This window comes from Clinocottus analis, unplaced genomic scaffold (genome assembly GCF_023055335.1).
Source record: "Clinocottus analis isolate CAN_PGR_092001 unplaced genomic scaffold, fCliAna1.0.p SCAF_5, whole genome shotgun sequence".
Lineage (NCBI taxonomy): Eukaryota > Metazoa > Chordata > Actinopteri > Perciformes > Cottidae > Clinocottus > Clinocottus analis.
The window spans coordinates 16,784,746-16,804,724 of record NW_027176207.1 but is presented as its reverse complement, the minus strand read 5'-3'; the positions used below and the strand labels follow the sequence as shown (position 1 = coordinate 16,804,724).

Here is a 19,979-nt window from a genome sequence, read left to right as displayed (position 1 = left end):
CTGTGCCCACATTTATATATTTCTATACAGAATCAAAGCAGTTTTTGTTTGAAGGGATTCCAAAAGGTCAGATCACACCTAAAATTAAGATCAGACAAAAAAAAAAAAAACGGACTGAAAGGTAACCTGGTCGCGTGTTCAGAAAAAAAAGGACACAGGGCGGTTGCAAAGAAAATGAGGTAAGCTTTAGCTTTGGGCATTTTTATTTTATTTCATAGCAGATTGCATGAGCAGCGTTATAAAACTATGCATACTGAAAAGGTTAATACCATTGGGTAAGCACCTTATCCTAAACGTGCATGCTTGGTTGTCTATTTTTGGAGTCCCCAACAATTAATTTTTATATTGAAATTCTCACTCTCCCTCTTCAGACAGCCATGACGACTCAATCATATGGCCTGGTAAAGAAAAACAATGAACTGATACCTGTTAAAAGCTAAAAATAGCTGCAGACTGCAGTGATGATTCTCAGTCATCAACTTCTTAACGTCATGCGATTTAAAAACAAGGTGCTAAGTCTAAACATCGAGGGTTGTGCAAGGTTTGTGGTGGCTAGCATCAGGACATCAGCATCAATGCATGTGTAATACAATATAATGTGCATCTTATAAGCTTCATAGAAAACTCTATTCATATTCAAATGATCACCAAGTAACTAAATACCGCCGTTCTCGCATTCAAGTAAAATATGTTATAAAAGGTAGTAATAGTGTTTTCTTTTTCTTTGACATACAACAAAGGAAAATGTGGGGTCTGAAAACCACCTGGTACACGTGTTTTTCCTTTTTAGTAATGTGATAGCACTTTCTAATTTTACTTCATGAAAGGAAAAGAAGCACACACAAAAAAAAACGGTTTTTAAATGGTAAGTCGTGCCTTTGCTGTAAAATGCATGTAATATCCATTGATCGTCAGCTCTCTAGTCACTATGACTACCTTGTTGTCGCTGATGACTGCAGGCTATGCATACACATGCACTCACAGGCAGGTAGTGAAAACAGCATGAGGCGCCGAGGCAGACTGATGCACTATTTATTTCATGCAGCAACATGGTGATGCTACGCTGATGGCAGCGCGAGCGGGGAACATTACCAGGCCGCCTCTCCACAGGCCCGACTGATTATGCTCAAAGACGAGCCTGGGTGCACCATTATCCCCTTGTTTCTGAGGGAGGGCCCGCTTGTGCTGCCGTACATGCAGGAACGTTAATAAAGACAGAACTTCAGAGGAAGCCCGAGCTACCAGTGGACTGGTCTGTCGGTGTACATTAACAGCCGAGGGAAGCCAGCGGTTATGTAAAGACAGTTTGGTGTAGTATTGTGAGGAAACTTTAATCTATTGAGACAAAGCCAAAACGGTGTTTTCTAAAAAAAAAAAAAAACTGCCTGTTTGTATAAAGATTTAACTAAATCAGTGTTCACGTCTAGTTTTCTAGTAAACTAGGGTATTAGGAAGTACTGGAAAAAAAAAAATTGTTAAAGTTTGTTAGTGTATCAAAAGCCAGGAAAAAAACAAATGCCAATCAAACCATAGAGATGTATGATTAATTAAGTTTCAAACAAACAATCAAAAGACCAAAAGCCATCTTCAATTACAATCATTTCAGTCACGCTGCAGTATTTTTACAAATGAATTTAATTAGCGTTTGATTGTCAGAATTGTCATCGATTCATTTTCCCTCCGAAGCGGAACGAGCGAGATCGTTCTGAAGCAACTTTTAGGTTCAAATAATTGATTTTCTTTTATCTCGGCGTGTCAAATAATGTATTCAGCTGTGGAGCGCTCGTGAACGGATCATCTCGTGTCCAGAGCGACGACGGCACCGAGAGCACAATGAGCACGCAGGTGTGTCGGAGCTGCTAATTTCGAAAAAGCTGAAAAAAAAAAAAAAAAAAAGATTTGACTGCTGGGAAAATAATCACTCATCTTGAATCCTGCTACAACAAAGTACTTTTCCACACCTAATCTACAGTAACGATGTTAAAATGGCAATGAACCTCATCTCATGCAGGAACATTGTGCGTTATTATTCTAACTTTGTCTTACTTTTTTGGTACAAGTGTGCCCCGTCAGAATCGGCAACAAACGCACGATAATCAGCATAGTGACTACCTTGTTATATCACAAATATGCTTTATGAAGCCAGTTAATGACAGTGGATATGGACGATGAAAATCTAAAATGGAAAATGACTGGAAACCAACACTCCTGATTTCCAACATGTTCTAAGCAACAGCAAGGCCGAGCAGCGCCCACACATAATCCAATAGCCAATTCTAAAAATGGCTCTTGATACAATGGGCATCGACCAAATGTCTTTTAAAAGTCCAACTTCAACCTTGAAGGTCATCACACACTGCCTCAATGAACAGCAAAACTACCCTCATACATCCTCCATGTTCTTTATTTATATTTATTCAAGCTAAGCCTCCATTAAACAATGTCCAATTGTTCCAACTGCTCATTAATTTCAGTGGGAAGCACATTGTCAGTCTCTAAGCCATGGTAAATTATTCGCTGGCACTAACTCAAAATCATATAGAAAAGTGGCCGTGTCAGCGTTTGCAAAAACATTGGTTCTTGTCCCAGTAGCTTCAATCTGTGTGTGTGTGTGTGTGTGTGTGTGTGTGTGTGTAAAAACTAGCCAGAATAAATATAAAAGTTTTGCATCCTGTAGTTGTCGAACAGTCGGTTTCCTTATTGTCCCATAACGTCTTGACGGGGCAACAGGCATGGATTACAAATACAATTGCTAGAAAGTACTTCATATTCCAGCAGAAATGCAGGGCAGCGAGAGGTCAAGGCCGACCAAAGAGTTTTTGAGGCCCGTGGGAAAACTTAATTGAGCCAGTCGCTTTGGGAAAGAGCTGTGGGCTGAATAAAGCTGGGTGATCACATTTTAAATTAAGGTTTAACGTTTTTGGCGCAATAAATTCAATGTAATCTAGGTTCATAGTAAAAGCTGACCTAATTACTTACTAAACTAGTTTTTAAAGTTTGTTGCAGCATGAATGAACGTTAAATAATGATTTAATCTGGTCTAAAAAAGTAATCATTTTCCTTGTAACCCTTCCTTTTAGACAGACACAAGCTAAAGTGAATTGTAAAGATGTTCTTTATTTCACAACGAGAATGTTCAGACGGTAGAAATAGAAAATGTTTGCCTCAATGAAACTTGCCAGAAATTATTTTTGTATTCAAAAGTCACCAGAAGACGAGTCTGAGCACAAATACAATGCCAGGTTTTAGTCCTTGACAAGAAAAGATATGTAAGGCCCAGCTATCTAAAAGTGAAAATTAACTACTGTACAGTCTATAACAGTCCTGGTTACTCAATCTTCATGTGAATTACTGGTATTTTGCAGTCATATTTAATAAGTGAGCGCTAATGTAGGTGAGCGCCTTAAAACCGAGACCTCAATACGCCTGTTGTCTGCTGATTAATTGAGGTCATTTTGATATTAAATTTAAACAACCACTCAAAGCCAAAATCTCTCCGCTTGGCTCACAATGCTTACTAATGAATCACTGTCCTTAGTATCAAAGTCATGAGAGAAATCTTTTGAAATAAAGATTTAACACAACCTAGTAGGACACCAAAAATGCATCAAAAAATAAACTGTATAAAAGTCTCACAGACCTCGATATAATGTATTTACACATCCTCAAAAAGGCCTTTAAATATCAGGGGAGAGACAAATTATCAACTCTAATGCAAATAACTCACCTTCCATTATGTCATGGGCTTTTATTGTTAAAGGTCAGACCGGAAAGAGTGAATCTGGTCTGAGCTCCATTTGTTAAGGTTGAAAGAAGTAATAAAAGTTTGTCTGACGTGCAAAAGCCCAGAAAAATCAACCTTGTTGCAGAAAGTTGCGTTCAAAATAAACTAAAAACGGTTCAAAAATATATATTGACGTGGAACAGCTTCACTTTATTAGTGTTCTGTTTAAAAAAAAAAAGGTATCAGTGAGAAAAATAGTAAAGGCCCTTACACTCATCATTTACAATTTGATGCACACTTTTAAAGCATTAAACTAAAACGCTCGTTCGTCTGTGAACTTCTTTTACGACGAGGCACAATTAAATTTACAAAGAATTATATGAGACTTTTCATGGCTATTCGTTCACTTAACACAAATTTCATCTCCTTCTTGTCGCATTAACGCGCAGATGGTATCTGGCGTTTTAAGACTTTAGAAGAGAGCTCACAGTTTTAAATATTTAATGTGATTAATGGTCAAAATGTCTGCAACCTACATGAAATCCTCAAGGTTCCTCCCAGTATTACAGTGGCTGGGAGCAGATCTAATCATAAAAATGGAGCAGCGCTGGACTTGCAGTCACAGTTCACTACCTTTGCAATTTTTTCCTCTGAAATGACCCACAGATGTCATTTTTCCAAACATTAGTGAGACGAAATAGAAAGCAAACCGACATGGCCGTCACACTCAGCCTTTGCTATTTTTGCTCTGAAATGACCCACCCTTGTCATCTTTCAGCACATTAGCGTGACAGAATGGGAAGGAGATTGAAGTGGCACCATCTGTGGGTGACAGAGGACGCAATGAATTGATTTTTACTGTCTGATGTGCTCTTTCACACTATGCTCCTTTTTTATGTACATTATTGACGGACCACAGAATATGTTACCAAATTTTTAAAAAATCACGAGTCACCAATTGATTAACAATTGAAGTACCCCACCCAGATAATACAGTTGTTACTCCAAAATTAGATTTATTTAACCTTGAGTGGATTGTAATTGGGCCGTAACATTGGTGAGATCTCTGGCGCGTTGGACACCAGCAATCACTGAACTGTCCAAACATGTTTGCAGGTAATTCTACAGAAGTTTACCGATAAGACACTGGAGAACCGGCATGTTAACAATGCGGCGCGTCAGTATTCGCGTTACAAGGAAATGAAACGGCGTGGAAGAGGACTATGTTCGCATTCAGAAGCTGAACAAACGCAATATGATTCAAGGGTTTGGGGAGTCTTGTTTGGGATTAATTGACCAAAAGTATTTCTGTAGCCAACCAATTTAATGTATTTATTAGCAAATGTAAAATGCATGAGCCATTGCGTTGGACCAACGATTTGTGAACTATGAAAACAAGATTTATCCGTTATGCTCTCGACCACTTGTAAACCCAAGAGAATAAAATATTGGATAATCTCATAAATGAATGGGTACTGACATCATAACAACAAATCGTGCATGCTCACAAAAACAAGAGGAAATTCTCTCTCATAACGCTTCCTGCATTAGACCCATTTGAATAAATAAGAGGTTATGAGACCTTTTAACTACTTTAGACTGAAACTATAAACTTGGCACAAGAGCAAAGTCTTACCTCACTCAAGGAGAAAATATGTGAGGTATAATGGTTCCATATAGCTTTTAAGAAGCCTTCTAAGCATATAATTATTGGTCAATCATTTCGGTGTAGGAGGTTATATATGCATGTGGCTCAAAGCGCCGTCCTCCTCTTGCATTGTTCATCAGGCCTGAGATGACATGGAGGATGTAAAGTGACAGTGAAGTGCTAAGCGGCTATGGCGGAGGTGGTGAGCGAGAGCATTATTCTCAGGTTTCAAGTTGACAACCCAAAGGCTTGGATCATGAACTACTCAAGCTGCTGTATGTATACTTACAAGGTCCTTTGTTCATGGTCAAGTATGTTTACAAAAATACAAATTGGTAATGCAATAGCTGTATAAAAGATAGTTATCGATATTGTTATGTACCACTGCTGAGTGTCTTGACCTGAAGTACAAAATGTGTTAATGAATGCTTGACAATATTGGTTATGTTCTCACTCCAGTTAGCTTCAAAATAACTCTACTTGTAAAGCGCTGCACGTTGGTGGTGAAGCTGACAACATTTACCTTCTCCCACAATAAGTAAACCTCGCTGATCAATTATTAATGTTAAACAAACATGCCACCTCAAGTAAACAGTTTTTTAGAAAGGTCAGTGGCCCCTGAAATGGCCAGATTCGGAATGCAGCGTTTTCGTCAGCTTGACAGATTATTGCTGTTTTGCAGACGTTGTATCGTCACAACTGGTAACTCAAAGAAAGAAATGTTAAGATAAGCCACGTTTCTGTTCAGCAATCAGCAATGTAGAGGGAATTAGATGATCCCGGCATGTCAGGTCAACGCCGCAACGCCAGACAACCAATCAATACGCAGACAGTCTGCTAGACTCGCGCCTTCTCATCCTCAAAAAATATTCTTATGCGGATTAACTGCTCCTTCACCCATTTTCATTTTTAGTCGAGAAGGTATTAATCTGACAGCCAAGTGAAGCCCAACAAATACTACACACTTCAAAGCAGCGGGAAACGCTTTGGAGAAGAAGAAAAAACGGCCGGGTTCAAACATTTCCTTTCATTCCTATTTTCAGCCCAAGACATATACCCTTCCCATGGTGTTTTAAACAACTTTCAGTAAACCCTAAAATAAACAGCAGCTTATTGATGTTCCAATTGAACGTTTCAGCTCATTTAAAGTTAGATCCACTGCTTAAGTCGCATACTTTAGGGCTGAGGGAGCAGGTAAAGCCATGTGTAAACTCTCGAGACCAAGAGTACACAAATACACCAACGTCCTCTTTTTACTAAGTAGATCCCATCAATCTGTCATGTACAGCTGTCAGTTGCAATAGAAACGGCAGGCCCTTTCGTCAAAGTCTCTTATTTTGAGTTCAGGAAGCGATGTCCTACACTTTACTGAGGTTTTTACCTCCTACACAGAGCAAAGTGTTTTTTGGCTGCACTGCATTTGGTCTACTACTAAAGGATGATTAGAAGGAAGAAAAAAAAAGTACAAACATTATTTATTAAGTGCTCGGCGAGGGGAAACTCATGGAGGAATCACAATGCCCACTCATGGTGGCGCTCCCCAAATAACTTGTAATGGATGGACGGATGGACAACCGGCCCAGCCTAACAGCTTGTCCTGAGGCCAAACGGCAAAGAGCCATGACCTGGCAGTGAGGCCGGGGTTCCTAGTGGTGTCCGTCCATTAAAGTTGTGTGGGAGCACGGCGAGCAGGCACTCTGCTTTTGCTCCCTTTGGTGGACAAATTGGTATCTGTACCTCCCACAAGATGTGATTTTTTTTTTTTTTTTTTTTTTTTTTTTTTTTTCCCTGAGTGCTCGCTCAATGTGAGTGCTCAGGGCAGGGTCTAGACAAGAACTTGTTACGAAGTAAAACAAAAACCAGATGCAAGACAACTGAAATAAGTCATGCTATCAAACTGCATGTTAGCTATTAGAAGCCCTAAATAAAAAATAACAAACAGCCAATGCATTCCTGTGGGCAGTAATCTGTGGGGGGGGGGTTAAGACAACTATACCAACTGAAATGCGGCGCTCAAATTGTACGGGTTTTCATATTTTTGTTTGTCGAGCGATCTATAAGTAGTAATCATAATTTTACCAATGTTACTGGGTGCCGTATTCAAGGGAGAGAACGCGAGAGAGGATATTTGCAGTGAACTGGATTCAAAGTCTGTCAGATCAGAGGCTGATGGAGAACAGGGGGTGGGTTGTCCTATTTGCTGAAATCTTGTTGTTTCCGAGGCCGGATTAATTGAGTTACTGGAAATAAACGAGCCAAATGTACACTCATTTCCAAGAAGAGACAGATGCTCAAAATAAATTTAAAAAAAAACAATCTTTACATTTCAATCTTTGTTGAGTGATTATATAAGAATATTTGAATGTATACGGTTGTCCTCGGTACAAAAAAATCATATCTTTGTTACTCTGATAAACAAGGTTATGTCTTCTGTACAGTGTTGTAGAAGACATTGTCAAGTCAAAATGTTCCGTCAAAGTCATAATAAACACATAGCTACTCATTCAGTCGAATCTCCCCACACAGACACTTCATTTTAGAAGGCCAAACCTCAGAGAGCCTTGGTTTTTGCAGCGCCGAGCACCACAAGCATAGTATTCCATCAAAGGTGCTTTGTGAGTCAGGAAAACCCTGAGTTCACATTGAACATCCTCTTTATAGTCTTCATCAATAAGATGTTTGCTGCCAATTCTAACTGCACTAAATGTTGAACAGACTCACTGGGCAAAAGAATCCTTTTCCGATGCCAACACGCCATTTCCACTTTAACACGTTGGTTTTTTTTCATATTGATAGGCAACACAACCTGACAACTTGATCAGGAGCGAGGCAACTCTGAGCAATATTAAAAAAATAAAATTAAAAAAAAGACAACAGAGCTATTGTAATGATACTTTTTTTTCTTTTTTTTAAAAAGGTGTTTTTAATTTGCTGCTGTTTTTGGCTTTGGACAGGAACCTTTTTTTTTTTTATTACACCCACGGGACACTCGCACCACGTAGAACTTCACAGGCTGACTACCGCTTTGACAAGTAGCACGACCGTAGCATTTATATGTTGTACGTCAGCAGAGCGCTTTCGTTGCCAAAGAGAACGGCGTGTAATGCACAGCGCTCTGCCGCACCGCGTCTGAACCGTCTAACGGGGCGCGGAGACCCGAAAGAGCATCGACAGCCATGACGTGAACACAAGTATCCTCTTCAGTCACCATGTATTGTACACGCAATGTGCCTCAACACAAGTTTGAGTGGCCAACAATGTCAATTGACAGTTAATATGACATTACAGCAAAAGTTGAGCCAGGTTTAACCATAACTTTATTATAAAAACAACAAAAATACAAGTAGATTCACGAGAACATGTGGTATTTTCTGCTTTTCTTGTATTGAGACTGTTCTTTCAGGAATCCAGTTTATAATTGGTCCTGACCGGTCGTAGAAGTCGTGTGCAATTAGTCTGCCGTTATCTAAACCTACGTTTTTCACATATTAATTGTACATTTAGTTGAAGACATTTTTGAGTATGTTCATAATTATGTTGGCGTTATCCTTTTCGACTCTGCAATTCAAATAATCAAAGTTCATTCATTCATTTTGTATATTGGCTACTGATGCGTAACAATATTAATGTGATCTCAAACCACAAAACTTCAATTTTTATGAATCATACTTTTTTATGACAATAATTAATGAGGATAAAAGGGCATCGATTTCATCGTCATTTAATACATCTAGCCCATGCATTAGTAACGTTTTTTCAATATTGTAGTCTGCTGCAGCCTTTCTTAATGTGATTTTAATATACAATGCATTTAGTTAAAAAAAACTTTTGCCTTGGCCAAGACAGCCAGGCCTTCATTTGTGCGTAGGCATGGTCTGAGGCAGTTGTAAATTTGTTCAGAGTACGCACAAATTCAGGCGAGAAAATATTGATTAATCCCAGATTCATGCTTTGTATGCACAGTTTGTGAGTTGGAGACCAAAGTCCTTAACTTGCAATAGCTCGGTGTTCAGGCTTGGTGAAGAAACGCACTGCCTTCTTCAGCCTGAATAATGACTTGTGAAACGCAAAGTAACTCAGGAAGGTTTTTGTGTTACTACCAGTTCTTTTTCCGGCGCAAGAGAGAAACAGATTGCGACACTAAATGGAATTAAGTGGTGCTTCGCAGCCTTACAATATACAATTTCCGCACAAGGGAGTGCCCCATTGTTTTTTGTTTTTTTTACCAGGTAAGATTTCCCTCCGCATCATCCAACTAGGACACAAAGGAAATGAGATGTGGTGCGGTATTGTGCAGCAGTTGTCTGGTATTAGTGCAGAAAATATCAGTCAAGACCGAGTTACAATAGATGAGACAAAAGGACGGGAACCGAGCACAGTGGGAAGAAGGGATCCAGTTCCATACGAGACAGTGAATCAGCCTGAAGGGTCTCATCAGGAGCAAATTCACAGAAATGTAATACAAGCTGAAGTGTTATGTAAAATGAAAGATGGGAGAACCCAGATCACTCAAGCCCACTGCGCTGCGATGGCTGTTGCATACCTGCATTGTATTCAGAAGGGCATTCATTTCCCCTCAGACGATTACAGCTGAACACCAGCTGTATTGTTTATTTGCTTGAAAGCACAAATGATATGCATTGATTCCTTATTCAGTCATTGTTGAACTTGGCATTGTATCTCTGAATGCCAGGCAAAATGGGCCCAATTACGTGGAGCGATGCCTCCCTGTGACTCCGCGGCAGAGCAAGATGATGAAGGCCTCAAACTGGGAGGAAAAGAGCAATCAAAGGCCACTTGTTGTCTTTTGTAAATTCAAAAGACGGCATGGAAAACAGTTCTCGCTGTGATTGACAATGGCTCACTTAGTCAGCAGATTAGATTTGTCAAGCACAAGCAGGACTTGTAGCTTTGTTTTGTTTTTTTAACTATTAGAACAGCTCCTGCGTCCTTGACATGACCTTGGTTTAGTCAATTATGTGCATGTATGTATGTGTGTGAGGACTGTTAAGAGGCAGTATTCCCTTTGGCCACCGATAACTTGTTGAAGGTATAAACGCCGACTGCATGGTTTCAAAGGAACCACAACAGATTTATGGCATGCTCACACACATCAGCTATACTTTTTTAGCTATTCTCCTTCAAAAAAAAATGGGAGGCGTTATGCTAATTGAGGTGATGATCCACTATAAATGTGAAATATCTTAATGTTTTACCGACAGCGTCTTTCCAGTAATGGGGAAATTATTAGCGAGTGAAAACCGAATTCATGGACGAGTACAACATGACTGAATTGTTGTACTTATGGCATAAACGCAATTTACTGAACACACAACAATTTAATCAAGCGCGCGTTCAGGCAGCGGCACTGCGACTGTGGGAAGAAAACTCCACAGGGGTTGAATTCTGTGAGGAAATCAATGCATTTAAATGTGTCATTTTCATACGAGGACTGTATTAATGAAGCGCTCTTTTCATCGTCTCAATCGCGTCGGCTCATTTTTGGAAATCGGCGTTGCCAAAACTCTCGGCGCAATCAGTTGTCACAACTGTTCCGTTGGACATCGCAACTTTATTTGCAACAACTCACCCACAACATTTCATGCACGCTTCAAGGACCGAGTCATTGTGTCGGGGAAATTGGCCAATTGCCAGCAAAATAAAGTTATTTTGTTGTTGTGTGAGCAACGCTGGTCAAAAGGTTCGGATGTTGTTTTTCCACCATGCCAGTCGACCCTGGAAATGTTTCTCATGTGCAATTTTGTTTTTGTCAACACGCAGCGCTTACTGTAAAATACAAGACTGTTGTGTTTCGAGCGCTGTTCCGTTTCCCGCCGAGCGGAGGCATTTGTGTAGCAGTGTGTTACACGCACTGCAAACAGAACAGTCACCTTTTTGATCTTTCATTTAAAGTCATACACGGTGAACAGAACATTTGTCAATAGCGCCTAAAAAAAAAAAAGAAGAAAAACATACTTATTGTACCTCCTCACGGCACGTACCACCGCGGAAGGCCTCAGGAAGATCTTACAGATCGAAACCTCGCCTTCAAAAGAGAAATCTACTTTTTATTTGGAGCCCAACAGTGTGCCCTGCATTTTAGGATTCATTATATATCTGAAAACGTGCTTTCTTATCGCAGATAAAAAGAAGTTGAATTTTTTTTCTTTCTTCTATGTAATTTGTGTGTGTTACTCTAGTTGTCAGTGTTTGGTCAGGATTCCTTCCATGTGTCGGAAGCGCGGGGCAGATCCACCTGCCCGAGGCTACTCTCTGATGTTGTCAGGGCTCCTCCTTGGGCTTCACAATGAAAGGCCAGTTGTTTTTTTTTCCTCCTATTGTTTCTCCATTAGAGTGAATGAAGAGGGGAAAAAAACAAGTACAGTGAAAACACTCTACTTGAGCGTCCTGAAGGCAACACAAGAGGGAAGCTCAGTAGCTACGGAAAGAACAATCCATCACGTTCAGATCCAGTCCAAAACGTGTGTCAATCTGGCCTAAAGTAGACATAAAACTGATGTAAAATTGCAAAGACAAAAGGCACAATGTAATGATAGTGTTCCACCAGATTGAAAGGCAAGAGACCTTGGAGCAAAGAGGAAGTGAATATGGCAGAGCGTCACCGTAGATTAATTTAACCTGACCATGCGATAATAAACAGACTTCTGAAGCGTCAACTGGCTGGACCGTCTGTGTCCAGCCGATCCCCGTCACGCAAACAGACGAGTGGGAAGAACGGCGAGTGATGACTCAGAAAAAAAGTCGATCTTGCTCAATTAAAATATTGTATTTATCTCTGAATGGGCAGAAGACAACAAAAACAAAATGGTTTGATCTGATCTGTAATCTTCCCCTGGTCGCCAGCAGATCTTTATCTGTAGCGACGGTAGCTTACGTTAAAACATCGGTTCCCACATCTGATAATTGGACAGATGATGTAACTGCATTGCCTATTCATCGCCTCAGATGTTTTCAGAAACATATCAAAGAGCATCGGCCTGAGCAAACCCCGGGCCGTTTATGGTGACGCCTTTTGTATTCCATTGGATCTCCACCGTGAGTCTACAGTGTGGGTCAAGCTTCAACTACTGCGGACGTCTTTCAAACCAGTTTATAGCACAAGCTTTATTTTTATTGTAAATCTATAGTGCCCACGCCAAGAGCTGAGAAAACCCTAAAGACTGACAGAGCAGACAAAGCTCCTCCAGAGCCACAGAGACAGTTCGTCTCTGCAGCATTTCCAGAAGAAACCATCTTGATTGGTTCAATGACCGGAGTGCCCCTTAAAATTATAATTGGCCCAAGGATTTTTCTGTGTTGCCGGAAAAGTTGGAAGAGGAAAAAGTGCACGTGACGCATGTACTTTAATCCCGAGATGAAGAACGCATTATAGCCTTGTGAGACTCTTACTCTGGCTTCTTCAAACTGAGACTGCGTGAGGTTTTTAGCACACGCTCGCTGGAGGCCTCAGCTGGACGAGACTCCGACAAGTGATGTTCGGGAAAAACATTTGCATTCACCTCCCTAGCCTTTTTGTACGTCGGCATTATGTAAATGCGATCATAAATATTCGCCCGTCAGTTCAATTTTGACTCATTTCACCTATTTCAGAGCCAGATTGTCAAATTGCACGGCACAGACTCGGCCTGTAAGCTGCATTCAGAACGGCAGCTTGCTGCCCACGCCCACTCCCTTTACCACCCCCTACCCCTCCTCTACAACCCCCCCCCCCCTTCCTCCCACACCACCCTCCAACCCTCAAGAGATTTGGATTCGGAGGGTGCTTACTTGACACCCCATCAGTCGGCGGCTCACTAACAAGTAGGCCATAAACCTTTTTCCTCTGTTTGATTACACTAAGTGCACAGAGGCCAGATGCGACCCAGCCCAGTCATCTGTCGGCTTGCCAGCAGAGTCACCGTAGATTGGCTGGGGCAGGAGGAGGAGGAGGAGGAGGAGGAGGGAAAAGAGAAGGAGGAGGAGGGGGTCACTCGGGGTGCCCTCCCTTCAGGAATAAAGCCATTGTTCTTCATTACAGCTGGAGAGGCTGCTGTGGGGGGGTTGGCGTGGGGGGGACACACACACACACAGAGGGAGAACAAGTCCATTTCCACACCTGTTTTCCATCACCAGGACTCCTACCAGCTTGACTCGGAGCCAAACCACGCCGCTGTTCAGCCGAGTCGGATGCAGGCTTTTCTTTTGCGACTGAAGCTGCCCGAAAAATCAATGTTTTGTGCCGGGTTCACTGGGATAACAAACGTGGCAATCTTTATGGCAAACGTTTGCTCAAGGAAATTAATGAACTACTACTCTTTATTTTTAAATCCTTAAAAAAAAAAAAAAACCCTTCCGAGGCGACATTTGTGATAATATGGGTTTTGGGACAAACATGCATCACCTGCTGTGAGAAATCTCACAGCGCAGAGTTTCTTTTACGAACCAGTAAAAACAATATAAGAATCTGCCTCTCGGGTAAGGCAGAGTGCATCTTGAAATGTGTCCACACCTGTGCACATACGATACCCGGATTGTGGCGTGGATCAGAATCTGACACCCTATCAACAAAGTGGGATTGCTTCGCGTTGCAGCCGAGATCCCAACTTCTGCTTCTGAGGGAGCGTCGCTCTCGTCCGTTAATCGCAAGCGATACGCGAGACTAACGAGCTCAAATACAATAACCGAGAGCAGAACTAATGTTTGGGAGTTTAAATATAGCGAGATCCACCTCCCTGGTTTTTGCGACTTTAAGACGCCATGAAATGGGGACTTCCTGGAACGCTGTAATTTGTAGAAGAAGAAGAAAAAAAGTGACTGTGGCAGACTGAACACACGGCGCCCATCATTCATTTTCCGAGCTGAGCAATGGTTCTGAGGAGCACAACAGGCTGGAGGGTGATGAGGGATAAGCGTGCCACGTGAGATCAAATCTTAAATGAGCTGTCACATGAGGGGGGTGTGGTTGTGAACGATTACATCCGAGATCCATTGTGTATGCAACGGCAAATACATTGAGATCCCCCCCCCCCCCCCCCTCACCTCACCCTCACAAATGATTTTTTTTTCTGATTGAGTGGCAGACGTGACATCCACGATATTAATACGGTTTGGTAATCAATCACAACGACAGGGCTTTCCCGGGGCAACTCAAATCGTACTGATGATGGAAGTAGCCGAGGAGTGAGCCGCCCCACGTCCCGTCCTAATCTCTGTGCCCATGCGCAAAACGGTGCGCGGTGAAGACCAAAGTTTCCTGAGCTGAAGTGCGAGCGAGCTTCTTTTTTTTTTCAATCATCCTGCAAAGGGTTCAGTTGGATGGCGCTTTGAGATTGCGGGTGAAACTCCGTGCATTGGGAAGTTTTGTGTAGTTTGATTTCCTTTTAAATAAAGATTAAAGGTGGCAATTACCTTTCGTCCAATAACCGTTAATGAGTCAAACTAATTGCATGGAAGTAAAAATGGACTTTTTTTGGCAAGTGGTGTTCTGACCCACTTGCCCGGTCATTAATGTTGTAACCGTGAACGAGGCAGTAAAGACGGCACTTCATGCTTCCCCAGCAAGCATCAGTCATGTAGCAGTAAATAAAAAGAGTCAAACGGTGAACTCCGGCCAATAAACGCCCGCATGCAGAAAATAAATGTTGTTTTCAGCTATGCAGTAGGTTCACGGTGAAATAAGATGCATCGTGTGACGTCTCTCTCAAAGAAACAAAATGGTGCGCCAGCAATGTCTGAAGCAAACAGGCGGATTAACTATACACGTGTAGCACTTAAAAAGTAATGGGTTCCAACGGGATCTACTTTTATCTTTTTTTTTTTTTTACCCCTGTCGATTGCCGACATGAAGAAAGCAAGAATATCTGCTGAAAACGAGCAACGTGGATTTCCAGAATGCCCGCAAATGGAATGAATGAATATGTTGGTATTCCGTGGCAAAGATCAAATGTACACAGTAGCTCTTATCCGCCGCTCCGTCATAAAACATAGACAAGAAACTATGGATGTGCGAGATCAAAGGCGCTGGAACCGCGTAAACTGAGGAAAAAGAACCAAAGGGATGTTTAAGTCATCCATGCCTACATTTATTAACTTGTCACGGTCAAGTCACGTCCCCTGCAGTCTACACAACACGCACACAGGACCGGCTCTCACCTGCAGCGGCACGCCGTTGCATAACTTCCCAAAAATGAAAACAGATACGCTTCAGTCAAATTGAAGGATTGCCCAACCGAGTTTTCAAGTCTCAGCAAGCTCGAATAAGTACCAAGCCGCCGGGTGTATAATTTGCAACACAATTAGACTTACTTAATGCTTACACAAAGAACCATGGAGGAATTGGATAAAGATGACTAACGACGGAATAATGCATGGTACTTTTAACCACTTTTGGTTCATTTAAGTCAGTACTGTGATTATTCTTTCAAAAAAAACTAATTTTCTGGACATTAACCGAAACTGAAAAGTGCCTTCAATGCTTAAAAAAAAATAAAAACCTACACGATGAACAAAACAGGATTAATGAAGTGTACAAATGCATGGATCAGGAGTTCATTTGAAAAAAAGAGTACAATTACAGAGAATCTAAATGCAAAAATCTAACCCTCACAACCGATCCAAAGTCTAATTGTGTATTTGTGTATGTATAAATAATCTTTGACGAAAGACCAACATCACAAAGTTAAATTACAACATTTTAATAGAGAATTGTGTGAGGTGCTATCAGCACAAGTTCAGACTTATAGTAAATTAGGACTTCCTGATTGAGTCGGTTTAAAATGCCATATATTCTGCACCCATGAACCAGTGGCTGACGAACCCCACACAGTGTTTCACTTGTTAGCTTCTTTCCAAAAAAAAAAAAGGAGGGACGTCGTCTCCGGCAGGACTCTCTCTGTATGCACTCATTTGAAAACAAAAGCCACGGCGGTGGAAGCTGCGAGCGCTTCCTCATAAATCTAATTCATTTGGCGCACTTGTGTGATTTGATGACCGTATATGAGACGAGCCCGCGTGCCAAAATGGAACTTATAGTTTGGGTGGAAATTAACTACTGCAGCCTTCTCTCACTGGCTGCGGAGCAATTCCCACCTTCAAAAGCACCAACCTCCATTTATATTTATTGAGTGAGAGGAGAAAAAAAATGAATAAAAACATCCACCCAGTGCTTAGCACAATGAGCCTACAGCTTGCGCTGGAGGTAAATAATTGATATGCTTTGTGCAAGCCTGAGCTTTGTTTGAAATCAGTAGAGCCCTTTTCCTGTAAAGGGAAAAGTAGTGTACTGCCCACTGATCAGAGATCAGCAGACCCTCGTTATGCTTGTGCCTTGTGGCTCTGTTAAACTGTCCGCGCTCACAGAGGTGGAAATTTAAAAAAAAAAAAAAAAAAAAAAAAAACATTAGCAGTGTGCACCCATTTTAATGGATATAACGTCATGGATAAGCCTGTTGGATAATCCACAATGTGACAAACGGAGACATCTGCCTGCCCTGTCAATCTCAGAACCAGAGGCTCGAGCTCAGCAGAAAAAAGGTTTATGGGCTATATTCTCATGAAGAGCAGCTTTAAACAGAGTTTAACTTTGGGTTTAAAAAAAAACAAACATTCGTGACAGAAGTGAGCGTCCCCCGTAGCCCCCCACCCCTTCCCACAAAGCCGCATTTAGTGTGTGTGTGTGTGTGTGTGTGTGTGTGTGTGTGTGTGTGTGTGTGTGTGTGTGTGTGTGTGTGTGTGTGTGTGTGTGTGTGTGTGTGTGTGTGTGTGTGTGTGTAATTGTGTAGCCCTCTTAAAACGGGTTACTACTTCGTAACAGCATGCGCGTGCTGCGGGGAGGGAGAGAGAGGAGGGGGTGCATTGCCCCGACTCCGAGGATTTCACTCCACCTACATATCAATGCGCAAAACACAAACATATAACCCCGAAGCGCTCGTGCGTCTCCTTCTATAAAGAACACGGACTCCATGCGGACACTGTTGTGTAGCCGAACACTTCATTACATCAGTACAACGCTTGTGCCACTGTTACCGCAGCCCGCCAACTCGCAAATACCCCTCACAACATCACGAAGAGTACACAATTTCACGTCGCAGTTTTTGTGTGCGTGTATGTGTGTCACGAGCTTTAACTGTAACCTCATTTTTTTTTATGTGTGTGTGTGTGTGTGTTTGTAAAGCATCTGACACCCGCACGAAAACCCTTTGATGTCTCCCGTGCAATGATGCTACTGGGTATCCAGTCCCGATTTCACGAGAAAATAAAAAATAAGAACACAGCCAGGAACCCAATTGGGAACTCGGGCAAATAAATCTTCTCTTGTTTACCGGCACGAGTGCGCGCACATAAAGGCTCTACTTTAAGACGTCGTTTGGACGACTCCGAGGTGTTTTTCACTTCGGCATGCATTTAAAACACCGATCAGTTTTGATTTCGTTGGAATTGCAACTTTTGTAACAGCTCCAGCGGCCGTTCGGGCAATACAACGTTACACACCGGAATCCAACGGGATAGCCGATAGTGAACGATTAAATCCAATCAAATAAAACTGAGAGTAATTGGCAAATAACTGCAGCTCCGGGAGCCACCTCATCGCCGATTATATCAATAACGTCACAGTATTACAGACATGTTTCTAGTTACGTTCTTAAATGTGTGTGAATCTCTCGCTCGGCGGCGTCCAATTAAATTGCCCGAGTTTTGAATGGAGCTTTGCTTCCAGCGTTTCCCTCGAACTGCACGCTGGCAGCGGCTGCTGCATATTCCACTTCAACGCACCGCTGTTTTCTGGGATTTACAGCAGCCCGGGCTCCCTTTCGGAACAATATGCCACAAAAGTAACCAAGCGAGCGGACAGACCGAACAAAATACCCGCTCCAGTAAGCCACATGTACCCCTCTGAGCCTCCGGAGCGACAAAGGACCACGCTATTTAGTGGTGGTTTCTTTTTTCCCTTCTTCTTGCAAAGAGAACTGGCTGCATTAAAGAGTTGCCAGCTGTGTAGCGGCAAAAAGCGATTTATAATGGTGAGCTGACCAAAGTGATGTATTCCTAAACAGCGTATCTGTAACGCCTGTTTGTTCTCTCTCTCTCACTCACACACACACACACACACACACACACACACACACACACACACACACGCATACACTCATCCGCTCGTCTGTATTTCAACTTTACGGACAGTTATAGCTGTTCTTACTTGCTCAACAACATCATCACGCATCCAAACGCACCGCCATGCAACACAATTGCTGATAATAACACAAACAAATAATAACATCATAATAATTGCGCTCGTGCGTCCGCATCCACGGTGAATCTCGGAGGGGGAGAAAAAAAAGTGTGCATATTCCATTTCAGGCGATAAATTGTAAAAAGTCCTACCTTTGAGAAGAGACGCTTGAAACATGAATAAAAAGAGAATAGTCGCGAGAGAACCGCTGCCAGTGATCGCCATGTTGGACACCTGCTTCAGTATGGCAGAGAGAGGCAGCTTCACCTATAGCTACAACGGGAGTCAGTTAATGAGATGCGAGCAAGGGAGGGCACTATTTATCATGTGTATTTAAATAGAGCAGTTTTGATGGAATCGCGTTGCCTTTAATTAAATAATTCCTGTCTTATTTCCCACGACTATTTGAATATACTCAAAATGGAGAAGTAGAGGAAGAAGAATTTATAATTAAAAAAAAATAAAAAAAAACTCGAGCGACGTTCTCAACGCTTTTAACGCTGTGGGTTCTGCAGGGAGGTGCGTGTGTGTGTATGACATATATGTGGTGTTATTGGATGGGTTCCATGATGGTTTTATGATCCTGTCACTCTTGAACTGAAAAGATTTTTCGATTTTTATTTGTTGTGTGTGTGTGTGTGTGTGTGTGTGTGTGTGTGTGTTGGTTGGACGGTTCAAAAACTGATTGATTACACTTGTAGTGGGCCAGCTTTTTGAAGCCATGAAGGGGCCCCACCAACACCCATTCCAGGGGGATTCTCCACTTACACACACACACACACACACACACACACACACACACACACACACACACACACACACACACACACACACACACACACATAAAGGCAGTGAGTTGCATTGACCAAGGCAGGAAGCCAGAGCGTCCTTCAGGGACCTGAGAGAGCTGGCCAACCTGTTGGAGCCGGTCTTGCTCACTCTCTGGATTAAAATCAATATTAGTGCCATTTATTGCGTTAAACAGTGCATTAAATGACTACGCTTGCCATATCCAAACTATTGTGACTAAATCACAAGGCTGAATAAATAGCCCCAAGTAGTTATAGGTTCTTAAAAGTTAAGGAAACGGGTCATTAATTCCCCATAGTGGGGGGAAAAGAAGAGGGGAAAAGAAAAGCCTAAAGTATGTTTCTATTTCTTGCAGGAAAAATGCATTATGAAACATCATGGAGTTCCCAAGCTACGTTCATGACTTTGCCAAATTATTGGTTAAATTAACTGGGTTTTAATTCTAATACACACCGAGTTTTTGCAGCTGATACCGGATGACAAGTATCCAGATTGCTTCAGGTAATTTAGGAAGTCAGTGGGCCACTTGTTAAATTGGTCCAAATAATGCTGCCACAAATCAAAAAGTA

At 41.9% G+C, this 19,979-nt stretch overlaps 1 protein-coding gene across 5 annotated transcripts in view; it reads right to left on the bottom strand.

The window, feature by feature from the left end:
• Positions 1-18,869, bottom strand: part of cadm1a (cell adhesion molecule 1a) — a 342,257-nt gene extending 323,388 nt beyond the window's left edge. For all 5 annotated transcript variants that reach the window (XM_068600532.1, XM_068600534.1, XM_068600535.1 and 2 more), the window contains exon 1: positions 18,753-18,869. In XM_068600532.1, the coding sequence (XP_068456633.1) occupies positions 18,753-18,825 (73 nt within the window). In that variant the 5' untranslated portion in view covers positions 18,826-18,869. The remainder of the gene's footprint in view (positions 1-18,752) is intronic.
• Positions 18,870-19,979: the final 1,110 nt, after the last annotated feature.